The sequence below is a fragment of the Pelodiscus sinensis genome, chromosome 13 (assembly GCF_049634645.1).
Source record: "Pelodiscus sinensis isolate JC-2024 chromosome 13, ASM4963464v1, whole genome shotgun sequence".
NCBI lineage: Eukaryota > Metazoa > Chordata > Testudines > Trionychidae > Pelodiscus > Pelodiscus sinensis.
The window spans coordinates 22771404-22788483 of record NC_134723.1 but is presented as its reverse complement, the minus strand read 5'-3'; the positions used below and the strand labels follow the sequence as shown (position 1 = coordinate 22788483).

Genomic DNA, 17080 nt, shown 5'->3' with positions numbered 1-17080 from the left:
ACTGTCCGAAATCAGTGCTTCTTGCGCAAATGCTTTGACATTCCCGTTCGAGCAAAAGCCCTTTTCTGGAAATGTTTTTGCGCAAGAGGGCCAGTGTAGACAGCTAAAAACTGTTTTGCGCAAAAAAGCCCTGATGGCAAAAATGGTGATCGGGGCTTTCTTGCGTAAAACTGTGTCTAGATTGGCACGGATGCTTTTCTGGAAAAAGTGCTTTTGCGGAAAAGCGTCTGTGCCACTCTAGACACTCTTTTCTGCAAATTCTTTTAAAGGAAAAACTTTTCAGTTAAAAGCATTTGCGGAAAATCATGCCAGTCTAGACGTAGCCTAAGTGTTAGAGGAGACACACTCAATGAGGCAGCAATAGAGCTCAAGTCCCAGTCTACTGCTGCAACCAACAGGTCAGACATACATACCGTAGCTGGGCATTGTATTGAAAATGCTTCTGAGAATGGCTTTGTTTGATTGATAGAATTGAAACAGGACCCCAGCTGATCACACTTCACTATTCTTTCCAATGCCTAACCTGCTCAGGGCTTGTACATTACTACAGCTTACAGCAGCAAACCTCTACCAGTAGGTTGTGCTGTAGTAATGCCCAGGACACATCCCTTTCCCCCTCCCCTTCTCCCTGGAGGCTGTCCTAGATTTTTTTTCTCTCTCCACTGTACTTATACCTCAGAAGCTAGCCAGCCCTGCAACAAAAAAGAACGAGGAAACCTAAAGCAAGACTTCACCAACATGATGGCCCGGTGTGCCCCACGACTTATCCGCCCCTTGCTAAATGGACTTAATTTGGGCAAAGTTCAATCCTTTCAGTCCCTCGGAGTAGCTGAGAACAGTCAGGCATCTGCCAGCCTGCAGCCAGAGAGAAGCTTCAGCACCACACACAGGCTCCATGATGTCCCAAAGGACACAGGGTAAGCAAAAGACTAAATCTACCTAACTTTTTTCAGGAAAAACAGCCTGAACCTGTCAGCCTAGGGCCTTGGGCACCTCTCTTAGCCTGCTGAAGTGCAGGGGTGGAACAGACACATTAGTGAGGATGTTTGAAATGAAAAGCAGATGATTCCCTAACTAGGTGAGATTGGCACCGTGACTCAGACAAGCCCAGTCTGAGGGAGATATGGATGAAAGAGGCAACCCCACCAGAAGGACACTGAGCTGAATGTAATGCTGACTCCATGCATGGTTCTTGCCCAGGTTACTCTCACTAGCTTTTTGTACTTGGTGCCTTAAAGGCAGAACTAGGTCCAACAGGGGGTTGAATTGGGACAATAGGTAATATTTAACAGGGAGTGGGGGAGTAGCTCAGTTTGGCATGTACTATGCTTACCTAAATTCTTTGATCTAAGTGAGTTCCAGCAAACGCTGGGGACTAGCTGGGCAATAATATTTCTCTGACTACGATAACATGTATGTACCTTGGCTAGTTCCTTTCTTTCTTTTTTATATGAATTCAGTGCTAGCTGGATTGCCCTGGAGAATAAAGCTCTCTATTCATAGGCTGCAGCACTGTAAGTTTCCCTCTCCTTCTCCTCCTGCCAAAATGCTTCACTCCTAAGGAGGAGCATGAGAGGGCAGCTGAGTGTCCATAGCTCTGTTACGCTGTGGTTTGGTTGTGTTACAATAGAGACCCCCGGCTGAGCAGAGTGGCCTATGATGCTAGGTGCGGTACAAATACAGGGCAAGAGACCTTGCTGACAGTCTAAAGAGGCAAGCCAGTCATGTCTGTGGAAAGCCAGATTTCCTGAGTCCAGCTGAATCACAGTGCCCAGTCCTCGGCCTCTCTGCTAAGGCATCTGAAAAGGAGGCCAGTTAATGCAACCATGACAGTAGCTTTTGCAATGTGAACCCTGTTTGGTACAAATACAATTGAGACGTACCTCATTTTCCTTATGCCTACAACTGTGCATCATAGGATGAGTACTTAGTCACTGTCAGTACAGCTGGATTCCCAGTGTGTGACAAAGGGGTGACCGGTTCCAGGGCCCTTTTTCCAATACAGGAGCTTTACATACTTCAGTGCAGCAGGATGGTTTGTATTTCAGTGACTGATGGAAAGGAGAAGTCATGTCATGTGTCCTAAAGACCTCAAATTCTTTACCTTAGTAACCTTCCCTACCCCCTTTCCCCCAGAAAGGGCCAGTGGAGATTAAGGAATTACCAATAGCTTCTCAGAGTTTTATTAGTGTGTGGTGCAGTTTTTGAAGGATGAATTCATCACATGGACCAGGGCTGGCCAAGACTTCAAGCTACAGCCATGTGAGTTCAGATCCTGACCTTGTCCTTTGCTCTCCAGCTGGTAAGGCTGGCAGTACCGTGCAGGCAGCAGTGCACTCACTTGCTGGGCATATGCCAGCAACTCACGTTGCACTGCATTGTCACCCTCCCAGCTGGGAGCAGGAGGTTCTCTGAGCTCATCCTGGGGGGACAATACAACTAGCTCCACAGTTACTATCAGGAATTGTCAACTTGTGTTCCTTTTTATCATTTGTCTGATTTTTTTTTTCAAATTCTCCCTGTTTTCTCTTGGATGGATCCCACCATTTATTGATATTTTCCTTTGCCCCTAAGAATCTACCATCTTTACATTCTTCCACACTTCTTGGGAAGGCTGACTGCTTCAGCATGCTTGCCCACTGGATGGATCCCCATAAAAGTTTCTATTTTTGCCTCCAAAGGCCACTGGTGAGCAATAGGGGGTTATTCAACTTTACACTCAGGCGAGGTCTACACAGCAGAGTTTTTGCGCAAAACCAACCATTTTTGCGCAAAAACTCGCAGAGCATCCATACCTCAAGCGTGTTTTTGTGCAAGTAAAACAGAAGAACAGAGGGGGTTTTTCGGCGTAGGTATTCCTCCTTCTATGAGGAATAACTCCTTTTTGCATAAGAGTTTTTGCACAAAAAGGTGTGTATGGACGGGCAACGGGTTTTTTTGCACAAAAAGAGGAAAAAGCACAGGTGTGCTGAGGGCCATTCTGTGGATAGCAATCAGCACTTTCTTTTGAGAGAGCATCCATGCAGTGTGGACGCTCTCTTGCGCAAGATGTTTTTGCGGAAGATCTCTTCCACAAAAAGTTCTTGCTCCATATGACCGGGATGAAGCCTCAAACCCACCTCTCCAACGTGGCACGACAAACAGTAACAAATGTCAACCCTTAAGAATGTGAGAGCTTTGTACAGAAGGAATTTAAGATCTCAATAACACATTCTAGAGAGGCTCCTTTTTTCAGACAGAACTGCCTTTCAGGGATGAGTCTGCCAGCTAAAGGATGGGGGAGAACATTCAGGAACAAGGTTTGGAGAAGGCCCATAACAATCAATCCAGTTCTTAAATTCACAAGGTAAAATGTTTGTGAATATGATTTTTACCTTTTTCTTTCCCTTTTGCAGAATCCCAGCCCAGGGCAAGACCTTAAAGCTCTTTAGAGATTGCAGGGGTCAACAAATCCATCCCTGGATTAGACATCAATAGGTCTTGAATCAGACAAACTGAGTCTTGCAGCATCTGGCAGGTCAGGTATAGTGCTTCACAGCTGTTTTCTGCACCTTTAAAAGAGAGCCTCCCTCTGATTAGTGTGTGCCCTATTGGGCATAAACAATCAACAGGTCAACTCACTGCAGTCAGAACAAAGTATTTGATCCAAAAGAGCAAATGGGCTTGGCTCAGGGAAGAAGTATTTCAGTGACACCAAATCCTTTAGTGGTTTGGAAAGTAGAATATCAACTGAAAGCATAAAGCCCAGGGTTGCAAGTCTGCCTCTAGGTAGTATGGTTGATTGTTACCAGTAGTGCCCATAATGTGCAGGCCATTTCCAAATATTTGAGGAGGATGGTCCCTGCTCCATGGAGCTCACCATCATGGGCAACTAATGAGGGAAAGGGGATCAACAGCAGACAATTTAGATACAACGCAACTGTGGGCAAGGTAGGAGCCTTGAAGATTTGCTCATGGAGTTTGGGCCATTAGTAGGGGGCAGCACAGGAACAGGTATGGAGGAGGTTATGTGAGAAACTGACCAATGGAAGAAGGCTGGGAATATTGGCAAAGCAGGGTGGTTCTGGGGGCAGGCTTGACAAGGAAGGCTATTGAAGGGTAAATGGTACTACTCTGGGAGAGAAAGAGATACAGAATCAAACCCAGAGTTACTGGGTGGGTCTAAGCTTCACCTCAAATCTCTCACCAGTTCTGAGGATCTCTCTTTAAGGAGATCCTTTTGTGTTAAGGATAATGTGAAAGGAAAACAGGTTTCCTTGGGGAAATGAAAGAACTTTGTAGATCTTCCAAACAAATGTGATGCAAGACAGGCTTTAATCTGCTAGCAAAGATTAAAATACATCTAGAAAGAACACAATAGGCCACATTGTTATCTGACCCTAGAGAAAGGAGTTCTACTGATAAGCTTGTTCAGTGGGATTTATGAACACGCACTATCAATTGTTTTCCTTTTTAATTAGTTCGTTGCTTACTGACTTCTTTCCAGCAATACTTTTTGGTACCATGCATTTTCATATGACCTTATAAAATATCCTTGGAAAAAAAAATTAAAGGGCCATTCCTGTGCTAGTTTTCTGAATCACAAAGGGCCTGAGGGAACTAGTGACTGTGAGTGCTTCCGGTTTTGAGATGCCCAACTTGAATATCTTGGAGAAATCTTCAGATAATAGTGAGCACCTGCCTTTGAAAATTAGACCCATTTAAAGCATCTCAAGTGGAACACCCAAAATCACTAGTCTTGCTTGAAAATTGTGTTGTCCCTAAACAAAATCTTGGACCAAGAGTTTTGCAGAATGTAATATGAATAGGAATTCTGTCATGACGTGAAAGTGACAATAAACAGGGGGTTTGAATCTTGTTTTATTTAAATATTCCCCTTCGGGGTTGGAACAATAGTCTGTGAAGACCTCATTGTGAAAATGACTAGTTTAGCAAGGCAGGAGATCATGCCACAGAAGGAATGTTTGCAGACATCCATGCACCCATCCACCTTATGCATAATACGGACTGCATGTTATAACCACATGGAGGCAAGCTATACAGTCCTGTTCGACAACTAGTCACCATGCCAGGAACCCAGAGTTACTGGGTAGGTCAAAGTAAAAGTCTGCCAAGCCAATTCAGTCCTCCAAACTGAGATTCACACTGCAGGATGTGTGAGATTATTAAAGTAAATTGCCTCAGTAAGTTATTAATTCAGTTTTACCAATCTAAGGCAATGATAGTAATGTGTAATGATTTAAAAAAAAAAAAACTTGATACGTACCTAATGGTGATGAGTTTGTCAGTTGTTCATCTGAAAGTGTCTTACATGGCTGATTGTCATCATTGCCATGATACAGAGAGAGAAACTGAGGAACAAAGGGGCTGTAACTTTCCTGTAGTCATACAGGACTTGTGGTGCTTTATTCTCAATGCAGTGCTGTGTCTGCTGCACCATGCTGTCCCTCAGCTGCCTCTGTGCTCACTTATGGTGCATCTAGACTACAGGATTTTTTCGGAAAAACGGCCATTTTTCCGAAAAACGTCACCTACATCCACACTGCAATCGCGTTTTCGAAAGAAAATCAAAAGAACACGGGTTTTTCTGACATCGGTAAACTTCATTCTACGAGGAAGAAGGCCTTTTCCGAAAGAGCTGTTTCTGAAAAAGGTGTGTGTGGATGAGGAAGAGGCAGTTCTTTAGGAAAAAAAGGCCTCCCAGAAAAAGCACAGGTGCCCTGGTGGACACTCTGTCCACACTAATCACAGCTCTATAGTTCCTGTCTCCAGCCACCTCTTGAAGCTGCAGGCACCCGGGGCAAGCCTTGTGGCGGGAAGCTGGCCTCAGAGCAGCACCCTGACCATCCGGCTCTCCCTGCCACACAAAGAAGGAGCCATGGCACAGCCACAAGCCCCCCCAAGGTCCTCCTAGCCCTTCCAGAGAGCAGCCCCATGGGTCCAAGGACACACTCAGGGGCACCAAATACCAGGCACCATCCTGGTTGGGGGCTGAGATCCTGGCTCTCCTGGAGCTCTGGGGCAAGGAGGAGTCCCTCCAGGAACTCCAGTTGTGTCACAGAAATGGGGACATTTATGGCCCAATGGCCGAGGCTCTTGGCCAGAGAGGACACCACCCCCGCACCCGTGACCAAGTGAGGAGCAAGGTGAAGGAGCTGTGGCAAGGCTATGCACAGGCCAGGGAGCACAGCTCCCGCTCTGGGGCAGGACCCCACTCCTGCCTCTATTACAAAGAGCTCCACCAAATTCCGGGTGGTGAGCAAGCCCTGTCCCCAGCCGCTCTGGTGGATTCAGGCCTCGAGACACCTGTGGTAGCCTGGCTGGAGCTCCTAAAAGAGGAAGAAGAAGAAGAAGGACACCGGCAGTGTCGTCACCCTCAATCTCGAGCCGGTTTGACGCTGGGGAGGGAACATCAGGTGAGTGCTGTCAGGCTGGCGCACACACAGGGCGGGGAAGGTGGGAGCACAGGGGATGGGACGTGATCATCGCTCAACATGCTCGGCCTGGACAGCGAGCAGCAGTAGTGCGCACCACGTGGTCTCCGGAGCCAGTCCTGGAGCACACACAGGCTGCTGCTCACAGCCTGTGGGGAGGCCCCACACAGGTCTGACCACTGGGAGGAACGTCCTCCCCCCGCCAGGCACTGCTGCAAGCAGACTGGGCACAAGGGCACACGCACAACCCCACACAGACCGATGAGTGTGGCACATAGCACACGGCCATGCCTGCATGCGAGAGGCACCACCCATTACCGCAGATAGCGCTGCCAGGTGCAGGGGTGTGTGTGTGGGCCCCAGGGAGGGCCAGGCCGCTCCAGGCCCCTCTCCCGTCCATGGGAGCCCACTCTGGCCAGACACTTCCCTGGCCTGTTTGTCCATGGGGGGAGGGAAACGGGCAGGATGGTCCCCAAGGTACCTCGGAGCCCCTGTGAGGCCAGGCCTGTTGTGTAGACCACGTGTGGCCTTCCTCTTGGGACATCCCCATCTTCTGGCCCAAGGACAGTTGGTCGCTGCTCACAGAGGATGGCACAGCCTCAGGGACAGTCTGCATGGAGACTGACCGGCTACTGCCTCTCCCTCTTGTCCTCCACAGCCACACCAGCCCAGGCAGCCAACCAAAGCCAGGGGAGCCGCAAGCACTGGAGGGTCCACCACGACCTCATGTGACAGCACATAGCAGTCCTGCTTGACATGCACCAGACTCTGGCCCAAAAGGTCCGTGATGGCGCATGTGGGACCAGCTTGTGTGACAAGGTGAAAATATGTGTCACCATCCAGGAAGTGATGGCACACCTGGGTTCTGTCCCTGTTCCCCCGCCACTTCTGCTCCCCCGATTCCTGCTCCCTCTGCCATCCCTCACCCCACTGCAGCCCCTCGTCCTGCCCAGCCACCTGTTATCCCGGGCCTCACCCAACCCCGAGTTAGGGTTGCCAGATGGTTGAAACAAAAATACTGAGCCCCCCCTCCCCCCCAAAAAACAGGAAAAATTCTGTTGCAGTTGTTGAGCAGGAAAAAAAAAAAAAAAAAAAAGGATTCCAAGGACTTAAGCCAAAAAAAACCAAAAAACCCAAGCATGTCCCCTTTAAGAGTCAGTGCAGGGATAGGAACAGGGGAGTGGTTGAATACTAAGACCCAAAGGAAACATTGCTTCCCCTAAGTCTTTTGGCTGGCAGCCATTTTGTGCCAGCAGCCTTAGGGAACGGAGTAAGCATGGGGGCTGGAGCCGAGGAGAGGTCGGGCGCTGAATGCTTGTAGGGTTGCCAGGTGCCTGGCATTTTTTCCTCCTGGCTGGGGAAAAATTCAGAGAATACCGGACAGCTCAGGTGTTCGGTATTCTCTGCATTTTTTTTACCGGACACCTGGCAACCCTACCCCCAGTCCATTGAGGTCCCCAGACCCGAGGTGACACTTGCAGGTGCTTCACATGACACTCCCAGTCCTGAGCCCCCCTCCTCATTCTCAGTCCCCCTCCTTCTTCCCCCCTCCAGGTTCTCAGCCCCCTTCTTTCCCAGTTACTTGTATTATAAAAAACAATATGCAAAGTTTTTGTTCTTTTCAAAACTGGTGTGTTTATTAATTGTACAGGGAATGGGGGCAGGGAGGGGTTGTGGTGGGAAAGGTTTTGGGGGGCAAGGCACAAGCCCCCATTGGGGAGGCCCTGGGGGGAGTTACTGGGCTCCTTCAGAGAATCTCTCCCTCAGGGCATCCCGGATGTGCACCCCAGCCTGATGGGCCTGGCTGATGGCAGCTGTCCAGGGTTGTTCAAACAGCCTCCTCTCACCACCAGCCCAGGAGGAAGCCCACTCCTTTGCTCTTTACCAGGGTGCTGAGCATGCAACCGGCAGAGACCACCTCGGGGATGTTGCGCTCTCCCACAACAGGGCATGTCAGTAGGCACCTGAACTGGGCCTTGAGGTGCCTGAAGGTGCATTCCACCTGCATGTGAGCCCGGTTCAAGTGCGCATTAAATTGTTCCCTGCTCGGATCCAGGTGGCGAGTGTAGGGCTTCATGAGCCATGGCATCAGTGGGTAGGCCACATCACCCACAGTGCAAATCAGCATCTGCCCATCACCAACCGCAAAGTTCCCCTGGGGGAAGAATGTTTCAGCCTGCAGCTTGCAGTAGAGGCTAGAGTTCCTAAATATATGGGCATCATGTGTCCAGCCCAACCACCCTACAAAATAGTCTGAAAACTGTCCCTGGCGGTCAACCAGGGCCTGCAACACCATTGAAAAGAGGGATGATGGGCTGCAGGTGGGTGTCCTGTCATTGGAGGGTAGGGGTGAGCCAGGCACACAGGTCCAAGAAGGTGGCCTTCTGCATGCGGAAGTTTTGGAGCCACTGCTGGTCCCACCATCATGAGGCGGTCCCACCAGTATCAGGAGGTACTCCGGCAGGGGGGCTGTGACAGGTCGGGCGGGGAACGGTGCAGTGTGGGGTGAACTGGGTGCTAGTGAGGGATGGCACTGCGGGACCAACCCGGCAACACCCCAGCTGCTCTGCTCCACGGCTTCTCCAAGTCCGCTGCTGCTGAAACTGACCAGTGGCAGACTTGGGGAAACTATGGGGGCAGAGTAGCTGGGGTGCTGCCGGGAGCCAAGCAAGGGGGTGAGGAGTGGTGGTGCTGTGGGACCAACCCAGCAGCACCCCAGCTGCTCTGCTCTGCGCCGCTTCCCCAAGTCCTCAGCTGGTTAGTTTCAGCAGCGGCAGCAGCAGACTTGGGGAAGCGGTGCGGAGCAGCTCCAATTGTCCGGCTGGCCGGAGCACTTCTGGGTTCCAGTTGGTGCCCGACTATTGGGAGTGCCAGACCACTGGATGCCGGAAAATGAGTTTTACTGTACTAGGCTTAAGAGAACAATTACCTACAGAGATACTGTAACACAGGTATAATAGTGATCATTAATGCTAGTTATTCACTATGATCTAAGAGCACAGATGGTGCTAGACACAATCAGTGTAATTCTGGATCACTGTTGCAAAGTTAACCTGATCAATAAGCTTGATGGAGAGAAGGAATTTCCACTCAGTCCCCCATTGTGGAGTTTTCATGGGTAATTATTTCCACCTGTTTCTGAAGGATTGATCAGGTACCACTCATTACAGTCAAGCCTTCCACACCTTCTGTCCAATGGATTTGGGAATGGTAGAGGGGAATGAAAACTGCTGGACCTTGGTCCTTCTCTTCTGTTTCCACTGATTTCTTCGTGGGCTGCATAGCACAGCTGGGGATACACACATTGCATAGGCACTCCCAGCTGATGCTTCTGCTGTCTCAGAGATATTCCTAATCAATCTGTTCAACCTCTGCTTACTAGATGGGCTTTCCAAGAGCATACTGAATGCAACTGAGCCTAAATACAGTACAGTACGTTCTTCTGGGCAGCTACACTGGAAACTTCAGAGCATTTGGTATACACTTATGTCATTTGACTTTGTGTGCTTTCACTCTATGGGCATATTGCTAAGAAATGGGTAGACAGTGTTAGACTTTCCCAGCCCATCTGAGCTCACTGCATGTTTTTTTGTCCCTTGGGCTTCAAGGAATGTGGCCTTGCTAAATGTTGCTCATGTTAAATCAGTGAGAAACTGGGTGCAGTTTCATTTAGCCTTGTATTGGGGGGAAACCAGAGGATTTCAGGCTTGGCTAATTCTCTCTGCTAACACATCATTCTCAAGGCTGCAGAACCTTCTTCTGATGCCAGCAATGACAAAAGCAAGGCCATCTAGTTGCATCAACTCTTCTGTTGCTCAGGAATTTATCAGAGGCTGCTAGATGGGTGACATCCCTTTCTAGAGGGCTGAGAGCGCAATCTGCAAAGGCAACTTGGGAGAGTGGGGTGCAGGGAGGCTGACACTTGGAGACAATTCTTGCCTTTTTGAATTCACAGGAGTATGGCGAGGTCCAGTTCAGAGGTACTGTTCATAATGATGCCACTATATTCAGTGTGCCATCCTCCATCAGTGTACCACATTCTGAATGGCTCAGAGAACTAGCATTGGGATGTGCCTCGAGGGCACTACAGCATCTCTAGTCTAGGACAATATTTTTTATGTTTTGGTCAGTGCTTGATGCAGTGCTTGATGGGAAATGAATTTCATGGGGGAGGTGTCAGTCTAACTCTGTGTCATGGGTGACATGACTTGGCCATCTGCTTGTCAAAGTTGGTAGAGAAGGCAAAAGCTTAGAAAAGAAACAACTAAGGAGAGATAATAATAGAGGTCTAAAAAATCATGGATAGTGTAGAGAAAGTGACAAGGAAGTGTTATTTATCCCTTCATTTAACACAATAACCTGGGTTTGCCCATTGAAATTAATAGGTAGCAGGTTTAAAATAGCTATAAGAAACACAACCACAGTCATCTGTAGTATTTGTTGTGAAGGCCAAAAGTGTAAGCAGGTTCAGAGAAGAATTGGATAAGTTCATGGAGGATGGGTCCATCAATGCCAATTATCTAAGATGGTCAGGGACACAGCCCCATGCTCTGGGTATTCCTAAACCTCCAACTGGCTGAAGCTGGAACTGGATGATGGGGGATGGGTCTCTTGCTAATTGCCTGTTCTGTTCATTCCCCCTGATGCATTTGGCACTAGCTATTGTCAGAAATCCCTAGAGGTGGTTTTTCTAGGTCAGTGTTGAGGAATGTTGGCAGGTTTGCTCTGTGGATAACTACAGGTCTTAGGTCTCTAGGGCTGTAAATTCCCTATAGCAAGAATCTGAGATTTATATTTTTCGTGGATGTTGTTTTCTGAACCCCTCACCTGTCATTTTAGCCCAATGAGTTCCTAACGATGTAACCCTTGGGGTGTGAGTTTTCTGATACTTTACTATAGTAGCAGATGACCTCAATGCATTCAGCAGATGGTGAAGTTCAACCTCTGTACTTTACATATAACTGATCTGCCAAATTGGGCCAGAACAGGTTTTTTCATGGGATTTCCAGAACCAGGGTGCAGACAGCTTCTCTTGTGACAACTTTGCTTCCAGAAGGAACCCAGAGCAGCAGAGGCAACTGTGAAAATCAGCAATGACGCAATTGTTACCTATGTTCTGTTTAAGTCCAGGACAAAAAAAATCTTTATCAAAATTGTAGGGAGACCCCGTAGATATTGCGGAGTTTTCTAGCACTGTGTGCTGGTGACCAGAATCCTGCCTTTGCTCTTGCATAAGAGGCCGGTCACAGAAATACACTAGCCACAGACATGCTAATTGGACCCATATGACTTTTAGGAGCGCCAGGTGATATGAAGCTTGTGTTCTTGCAGCTTATAGGTCACTAGGGCTGGCAACAGACTTCGCTGAGCCGTAGGCAATCTGTGGTGAGGGTGGAGCTCAGTTCAGGATTCCCCAGAAAAGGTGAGGCTTTAGGTGGAAGGGGTGGGGCTAGAAGTTGGCCTCCCCAGCCAGCCCTCAGTGCTGCCCAGACTATGCTGCATGGAGCTCCGGCTTCTACTGCTGCTAAAGTAGTGGACCAGAGCCCAAAATCCTTTTAAATTGCTGGGCTGCAAGGCAATTGCCCCTTTTGTATCCCCCTCACCCCATCAGCAGCCCTGTAGATCACAAAAACGGAATGTTTCATGGCCTGGGGAATCCAAGTAAAGCCACGTGTGTGTGTTTAATTGCAGGTGGGGGGGAAGGGTGTACATATGTGTTTAATTGATAGCCTCTGTTGTAATTCCCTTCTTGTAATAGCCCTCTGAATGCACTCCCCATATATCCCTACTTCTTTTCTCTAGTCTACAGGAATCAGGTTAGATTGCACTCATGCAAAGAACGGTAAAGAGGTGGAATTATTTAATACTCAGAGAAAATCTTTCTCCATCTTTTGAGCAGCACTTCAGAATAACCTAAGTAGAGGCAGGTTTTATGCAGTGCTTACTGAGTGTGCATATTCTGATCTACTGTTATAACTATGGCATTACAGCAATATTACAGGCAACATATCTGGGATGATCTGTTGTAGACATCCCTGCAGAAGTGGGTGGTGAGTTTTATGCAGACTTCCAGTCAGAATGGATCTATTCAGCAAAGTCCCTGGGCCTTCACCTTCACGTCGAGTTTTAGGACCAAATCTAGTCCTGGTGAAAATGGGTGTGACTTCCATTCATACACTGTAAACTGCATCCTCCTTATGATGAGGATGAATTTAGCTCTTAATGTATTATATCAAGATTCCCAGTATCAGCATCAGGGGTTGAACTAACAGAATGGAAATGGAGCATTTAGCAAATAATCCTCCTGAGGAGGGAAAAAAAAGCAAGTCCTTGTTGCATAATTTAAATCGGATCCTGAACAGCTTTACTGTGCAGTAACCTTACTTCCTTCCATACTGGGTTAGCCAACAGAGAGCAACCCCCCACTCCCGCCCAGCAATAGCAATGTTCAGCCAGCTCTTTGGGTTTAAATCAACAGTCTCCCACTCTTGTCCATACGTAGGCTGCAGGTGCGCTCATTCACTCTTCGTCAAATTTCTGTTCTTAGAAATTTTTGATGAAGGGATTAAGTTTGAGTCTGTTCAAATTTGAATGGCCCTTGGTTGCCCTTCCCTGAGGAGTGAATGCCAAGGACCATGTGAAGATATCGAGTGTAGGAACAGGCAGTCCCCAGGTTACGTACAAGATAGGGACTGTAGGTTTGTTCTTAAGTTGAATCTGTATGTAAGTCGGAACTGGCGTCCAGATTCAGCCGCTGCTGAAACTGACCGCCAGTTCTGACTTACATACAGATTCAACTTAAGAACCCCAAGCTTCCCCAAGTCAGCTGCTGCTGAAACTGATCAGCGGCTGATTCCAGGAAGCCTGGGGCAGAGCAGCTGTGCCTTGGGCTTCCTGTAGTCAGCGCTGGTCAGTTTCAGCAGCAGCTGATTTGGGGACGCCTGGGGCAGAGCAGCTGGGGTGCTGCCGGGTGGGTCCAGTAGTGCCCAGAGCGGCGCTGCAGGACCAACCAGCAGCGCCCCAGATGCTCTGCCCCAGGGTCCACAACAAAAACCTGGTCTGCTGGGGGGGGCACACTAGCTGCGCCCCCCCCCAGCAGACCAGGGACACGGGGAGCAAAGCCGCAGCGGCGGGGTGCCGCGCCTCTGAGGCTTTGCTCTGGCGCGGGACCCGCTGCTGCTGCGGCTTTGCTCCCGGTGCCCCTGGTCTGCTGGAAACGGTCCCCAGAAGATCAGGGGCACCGGGAGCAAAGCCGCAGCCGCGGCAGGGTCCCGCGCTTCTGAGGCTTTGCCAGAGCAAAGCCTCAGAAGCGCGGGTACACGCCGCGGCTGCGGCTTTGCTCCCGGTGTCCCTGGTCTGCTGGAGACGGTCCCCAGCAGACCAGGGGCACCGGGAGCAGCTTTTCTCGCCCCAGAGGTCGAGGTGGCAGACCGCTGCCTGCGAGCTCCGGGGTGAGAGAGCCCCGTTCGTAAGTGCAGATCCGACGTAAGTCAGATCCGCGTAAGTCGGGGACTGCCTGTACTTTCATGATGCTGCATTGTAGCTCTTCAAGAAGCTGGGTCCTCATGTAAATTCTTCATGGGATCAGTACTTCATTCTCCTGCTCAACTGGCGGTTGGTTCACAGGTTGCAGTGGTCCAGCCTGGACTGACCTCCTGTAACTTGTTTTTCAGCTCTGCGGACAGAGTGACGGTGCATTTTATAAACCGGGACGGAGAGACACTCACAACCACAGCCAAAGAAGGGGAGAGTTTGCTGGAAGTGGTGGTTAATCAAAACCTGAGCATTGATGGCTTTGGTAAGTGTAACAGGAAAGCCCCCAGGGTCAAACAGAAATGTAAAATAATCAATTGCGAGACTGCAGTAGTTTGGCGACTTCACTCGCTGGTCTGCTTCTAATTGGTTCTGCAAGTGGGTCAAACTTGGATTGTTGAACTGAGGGCCTGTGGGGCATTTACAGACCTGTGTGTGTGTTAGCCACCTCTCTCTCTCTCTCGTGCAGTCCTTAGTGAGTATGTGTATGTTGGGGAATAGGGGTTCACACTTCTAGCTCATTTAAAGGGCCGGAATGGCAATGCCTGTGTAACTCCTGTTATTGCTGGTACCCAATGGGCCATATTCATGTTGTTAGTTAGTTATCTAGATGTATCAAATATCCATATTTCAACTATGTATTCACTGGGCTTTGGGATCCTTTTGGATCAGAGCTATGTGGCTGTCAGAAAATGTGTTCGTAGCAAGGGTGGCTCCTTGATTCCCACCGAATTCTCCTGATGTATTTTAGGTATAGGCAGCACCTCTTCTTCTCCCAGGTCATTGAGACTATCTCCCCCCATCTCCTTGCTGCTCTCTGATGCCCTGAGCTGACCCCTCCCATGCCCTGCAGGTGCCTGTGAAGGGACATTGGCTTGCTCTACGTGTCACCTCATCTTTGAGGAGAACGTCTTCCAAAAGCTGGATGCCATCACAGACGAGGAGATGGACATGCTGGATTTGGCATATGGGCTCACTGATACGTAAGCATTTCTGCCTGTTTGCATATCGGCATGTGCCTCAGTGCATGTAACAACATTTATTCTGCATCTGGATGGAAAAAAATAGAGAGAACACTGATTGGCACCTTGAGACACACCAACTTATGGGCTGGGAATGTTCTTTCTTGTCCACCACAGTCCAATCTCTCAGTGTTTATAAGGCACCAGTTACTAAGGGGGGGGGGGCTGTTTTATTTTCAATTGCGAAAGTGTCTTAAGAATCTCTTTCCTGTGGGGAAAGTGTAGCTCTGCCCTTTGACAGCTGGGCTGTTATGAATTCGGAGGGCAAACAGAATGGTGTGGGCATCTCTGGGGGGTGCTACAGGGCTCTTTCTTTTGCCTTAAAATGTACGAAACTCAGTCTGTTGTCTGCTTTTCAGATCACGCCTCGGCTGCCAGGTGTGTGTTAAGAAGGCGATGGATGGTCTGACTGTCCAGGTCCCCATGGAAGTTGCTGACCTGAGGAAAGGGCTGGAAGTGGGAAAGCAAAGTAAATAATATACAAATAATAATCTTAGTAAGCGGGATTGGCACCTGCACAAAGCCTTCCCTTTGATTTAGGCACGTTTTTTAAGTATGTTATGTTTTGTTGTTTCCATTGAGCATTGTGACCAGTTTGCATTAGAACATATAGGTCCTCCCTATTCAGGAAAGCTCTTATCTAAGCATGTGCTAAACTTGAACGACTTAAGCACATGTTTAGAATGCAGAATCTACTTAAGTCTACTGGTGTTCAACAAAACACTCCAGTGTTTTGCTTAAAATTAAATGCTCTGCTAAACTGGGGCCATAGTAACCACAGGAGGTCTCTCTCTTCTTTGAAGTTAAGGTCATGCCATTCACAGTAACTGTTGGGAATGTTGCTGGATCTGGCTACTTAATGGTAGAGAGACTTTCCATTTTGACACTGAGCCCTAAAATCATAACTGCATGCATCAGCTTGATGAAATAGGCCAAGTTAGCTTGATAAATAGCAATGGATTGAGAACCTTCAGGATGCTGCCATTTTATACACAAATGGAATTATTTTTTCACAAATATGAACTTTTTGCGCCAAAGTGCACAACGTTGTAATTTCTCCCAATATTGGCTCCTTTCCCCATTACTGTATCACTTTCTATCTAAAAAATAAAAGGCTAATCACTGGGTTTCTAGACCAATTAAATTTGCTTTCCTGAAGTGGTTGGTGAGTGGAATAGAGGCTTGGGGCGTGAACTTGGTGTCTGTTTTAAAAGATGTATTTTCCCTCCCGGATTCTCTATTGATGGGCACGACTAAGCTGCAGTTAGAGGTGTGACTGCAGACTGTAATGTCATACTTAGGATCACTTTGATCCAGCTCAAACAACATTAGCAGTGAAACTATGGCTACACAGACTGTATGACCCTGCCTACCTTCTTCACTCCCCCTTTGGGCGTGTCTTCACTCTGTGGAAGATCAACACTGCTGCAGTTGAATTTCCTGAGTTTGATTTAGTGAGTCTAGTTAAGTCTTGCTAAATTGAACTGAGAGGGTGCCCCCACTGGCCTTCAGTACTGACACAGATTCTACGTAGCTAGAGTTGCGTACCTTGAGCTGAGCTACTAGGTCTAGTGTAGATCTGGCCTTAACTTGGAAGTCTGAGCTGCAAAATCTACTCAGCTCTTCTTAGAGCACTCGCACAAGTCTCAGAGAGGTAGTAGCCATGTTAGTCTATTTCAGCAAAAACAACAAGGAGTCTGGTGGCACTTTAAAGACTAACAAATTTAGCACGGTATTAGAGTACAAGATTTGTGAGCTACAGCTCGCTTCCTCAGATGCTGAAGAGAAAAAAGAAAGACAGGCTCAAGCTGACCAGTCTTTAGATCTGGTCTGGAAGACTCACTAGTAGAGGTAGGCTGGACACACCCTAAGGCTACGTCTACACTGGCATGATTTTCCGGAAATGCTTTTAATGGAAAAGTTTTCTGTTAATAGCATTTTTGGAAAAGCGCATCTAGATTGGCAGGGCGCTTTTCTGCAAAAGCACTTTTTGCGGAAAAGCGTCCATGGCCACTCTAGATGCGCTTTTCCGCAAAAAAGCCCCGATCGCGAAAATGGCGATCGGGGCTTTTGTGCGGAAAAGAAATCTCT

The 17080-nt window shown here is 48.3% G+C and overlaps 1 protein-coding gene across 1 annotated transcript; it reads left to right on the top strand.

The window, feature by feature from the left end:
* The first annotated feature begins 649 nt into the window (after window positions 1-649).
* Window positions 650-16116, top strand: FDX1 (ferredoxin 1). Its single transcript, XM_006136140.4, has 4 exons — window positions 650-917; window positions 14108-14232; window positions 14821-14950; window positions 15349-16116. Exons 1-4 carry the CDS (start codon window positions 739-741, stop codon window positions 15464-15466), a joined length of 552 nt encoding a protein of 183 aa, XP_006136202.3. The 5' UTR covers window positions 650-738; the 3' UTR covers window positions 15467-16116.
* Window positions 16117-17080: the final 964 nt, after the last annotated feature.

Bases quoted from the DNA above. Each gene is read 5' to 3' on its own strand.
- FDX1 (XM_006136140.4), top strand. From the start codon at position 739: ATGATGGCCCGGTGTGCCCCACGACTTATCCGCCCCTTGCTAAATGGA. The intron at 918-14,107 runs GTAAGCAAAAGA...CTTGTTTTTCAG, and splicing joins GATGTCCCAAAGGACACAGG to CTCTGCGGACAGAGTGACGG. The intron at 14,233-14,820 runs GTAAGTGTAACA...CATGCCCTGCAG, and splicing joins CCTGAGCATTGATGGCTTTG to GTGCCTGTGAAGGGACATTG.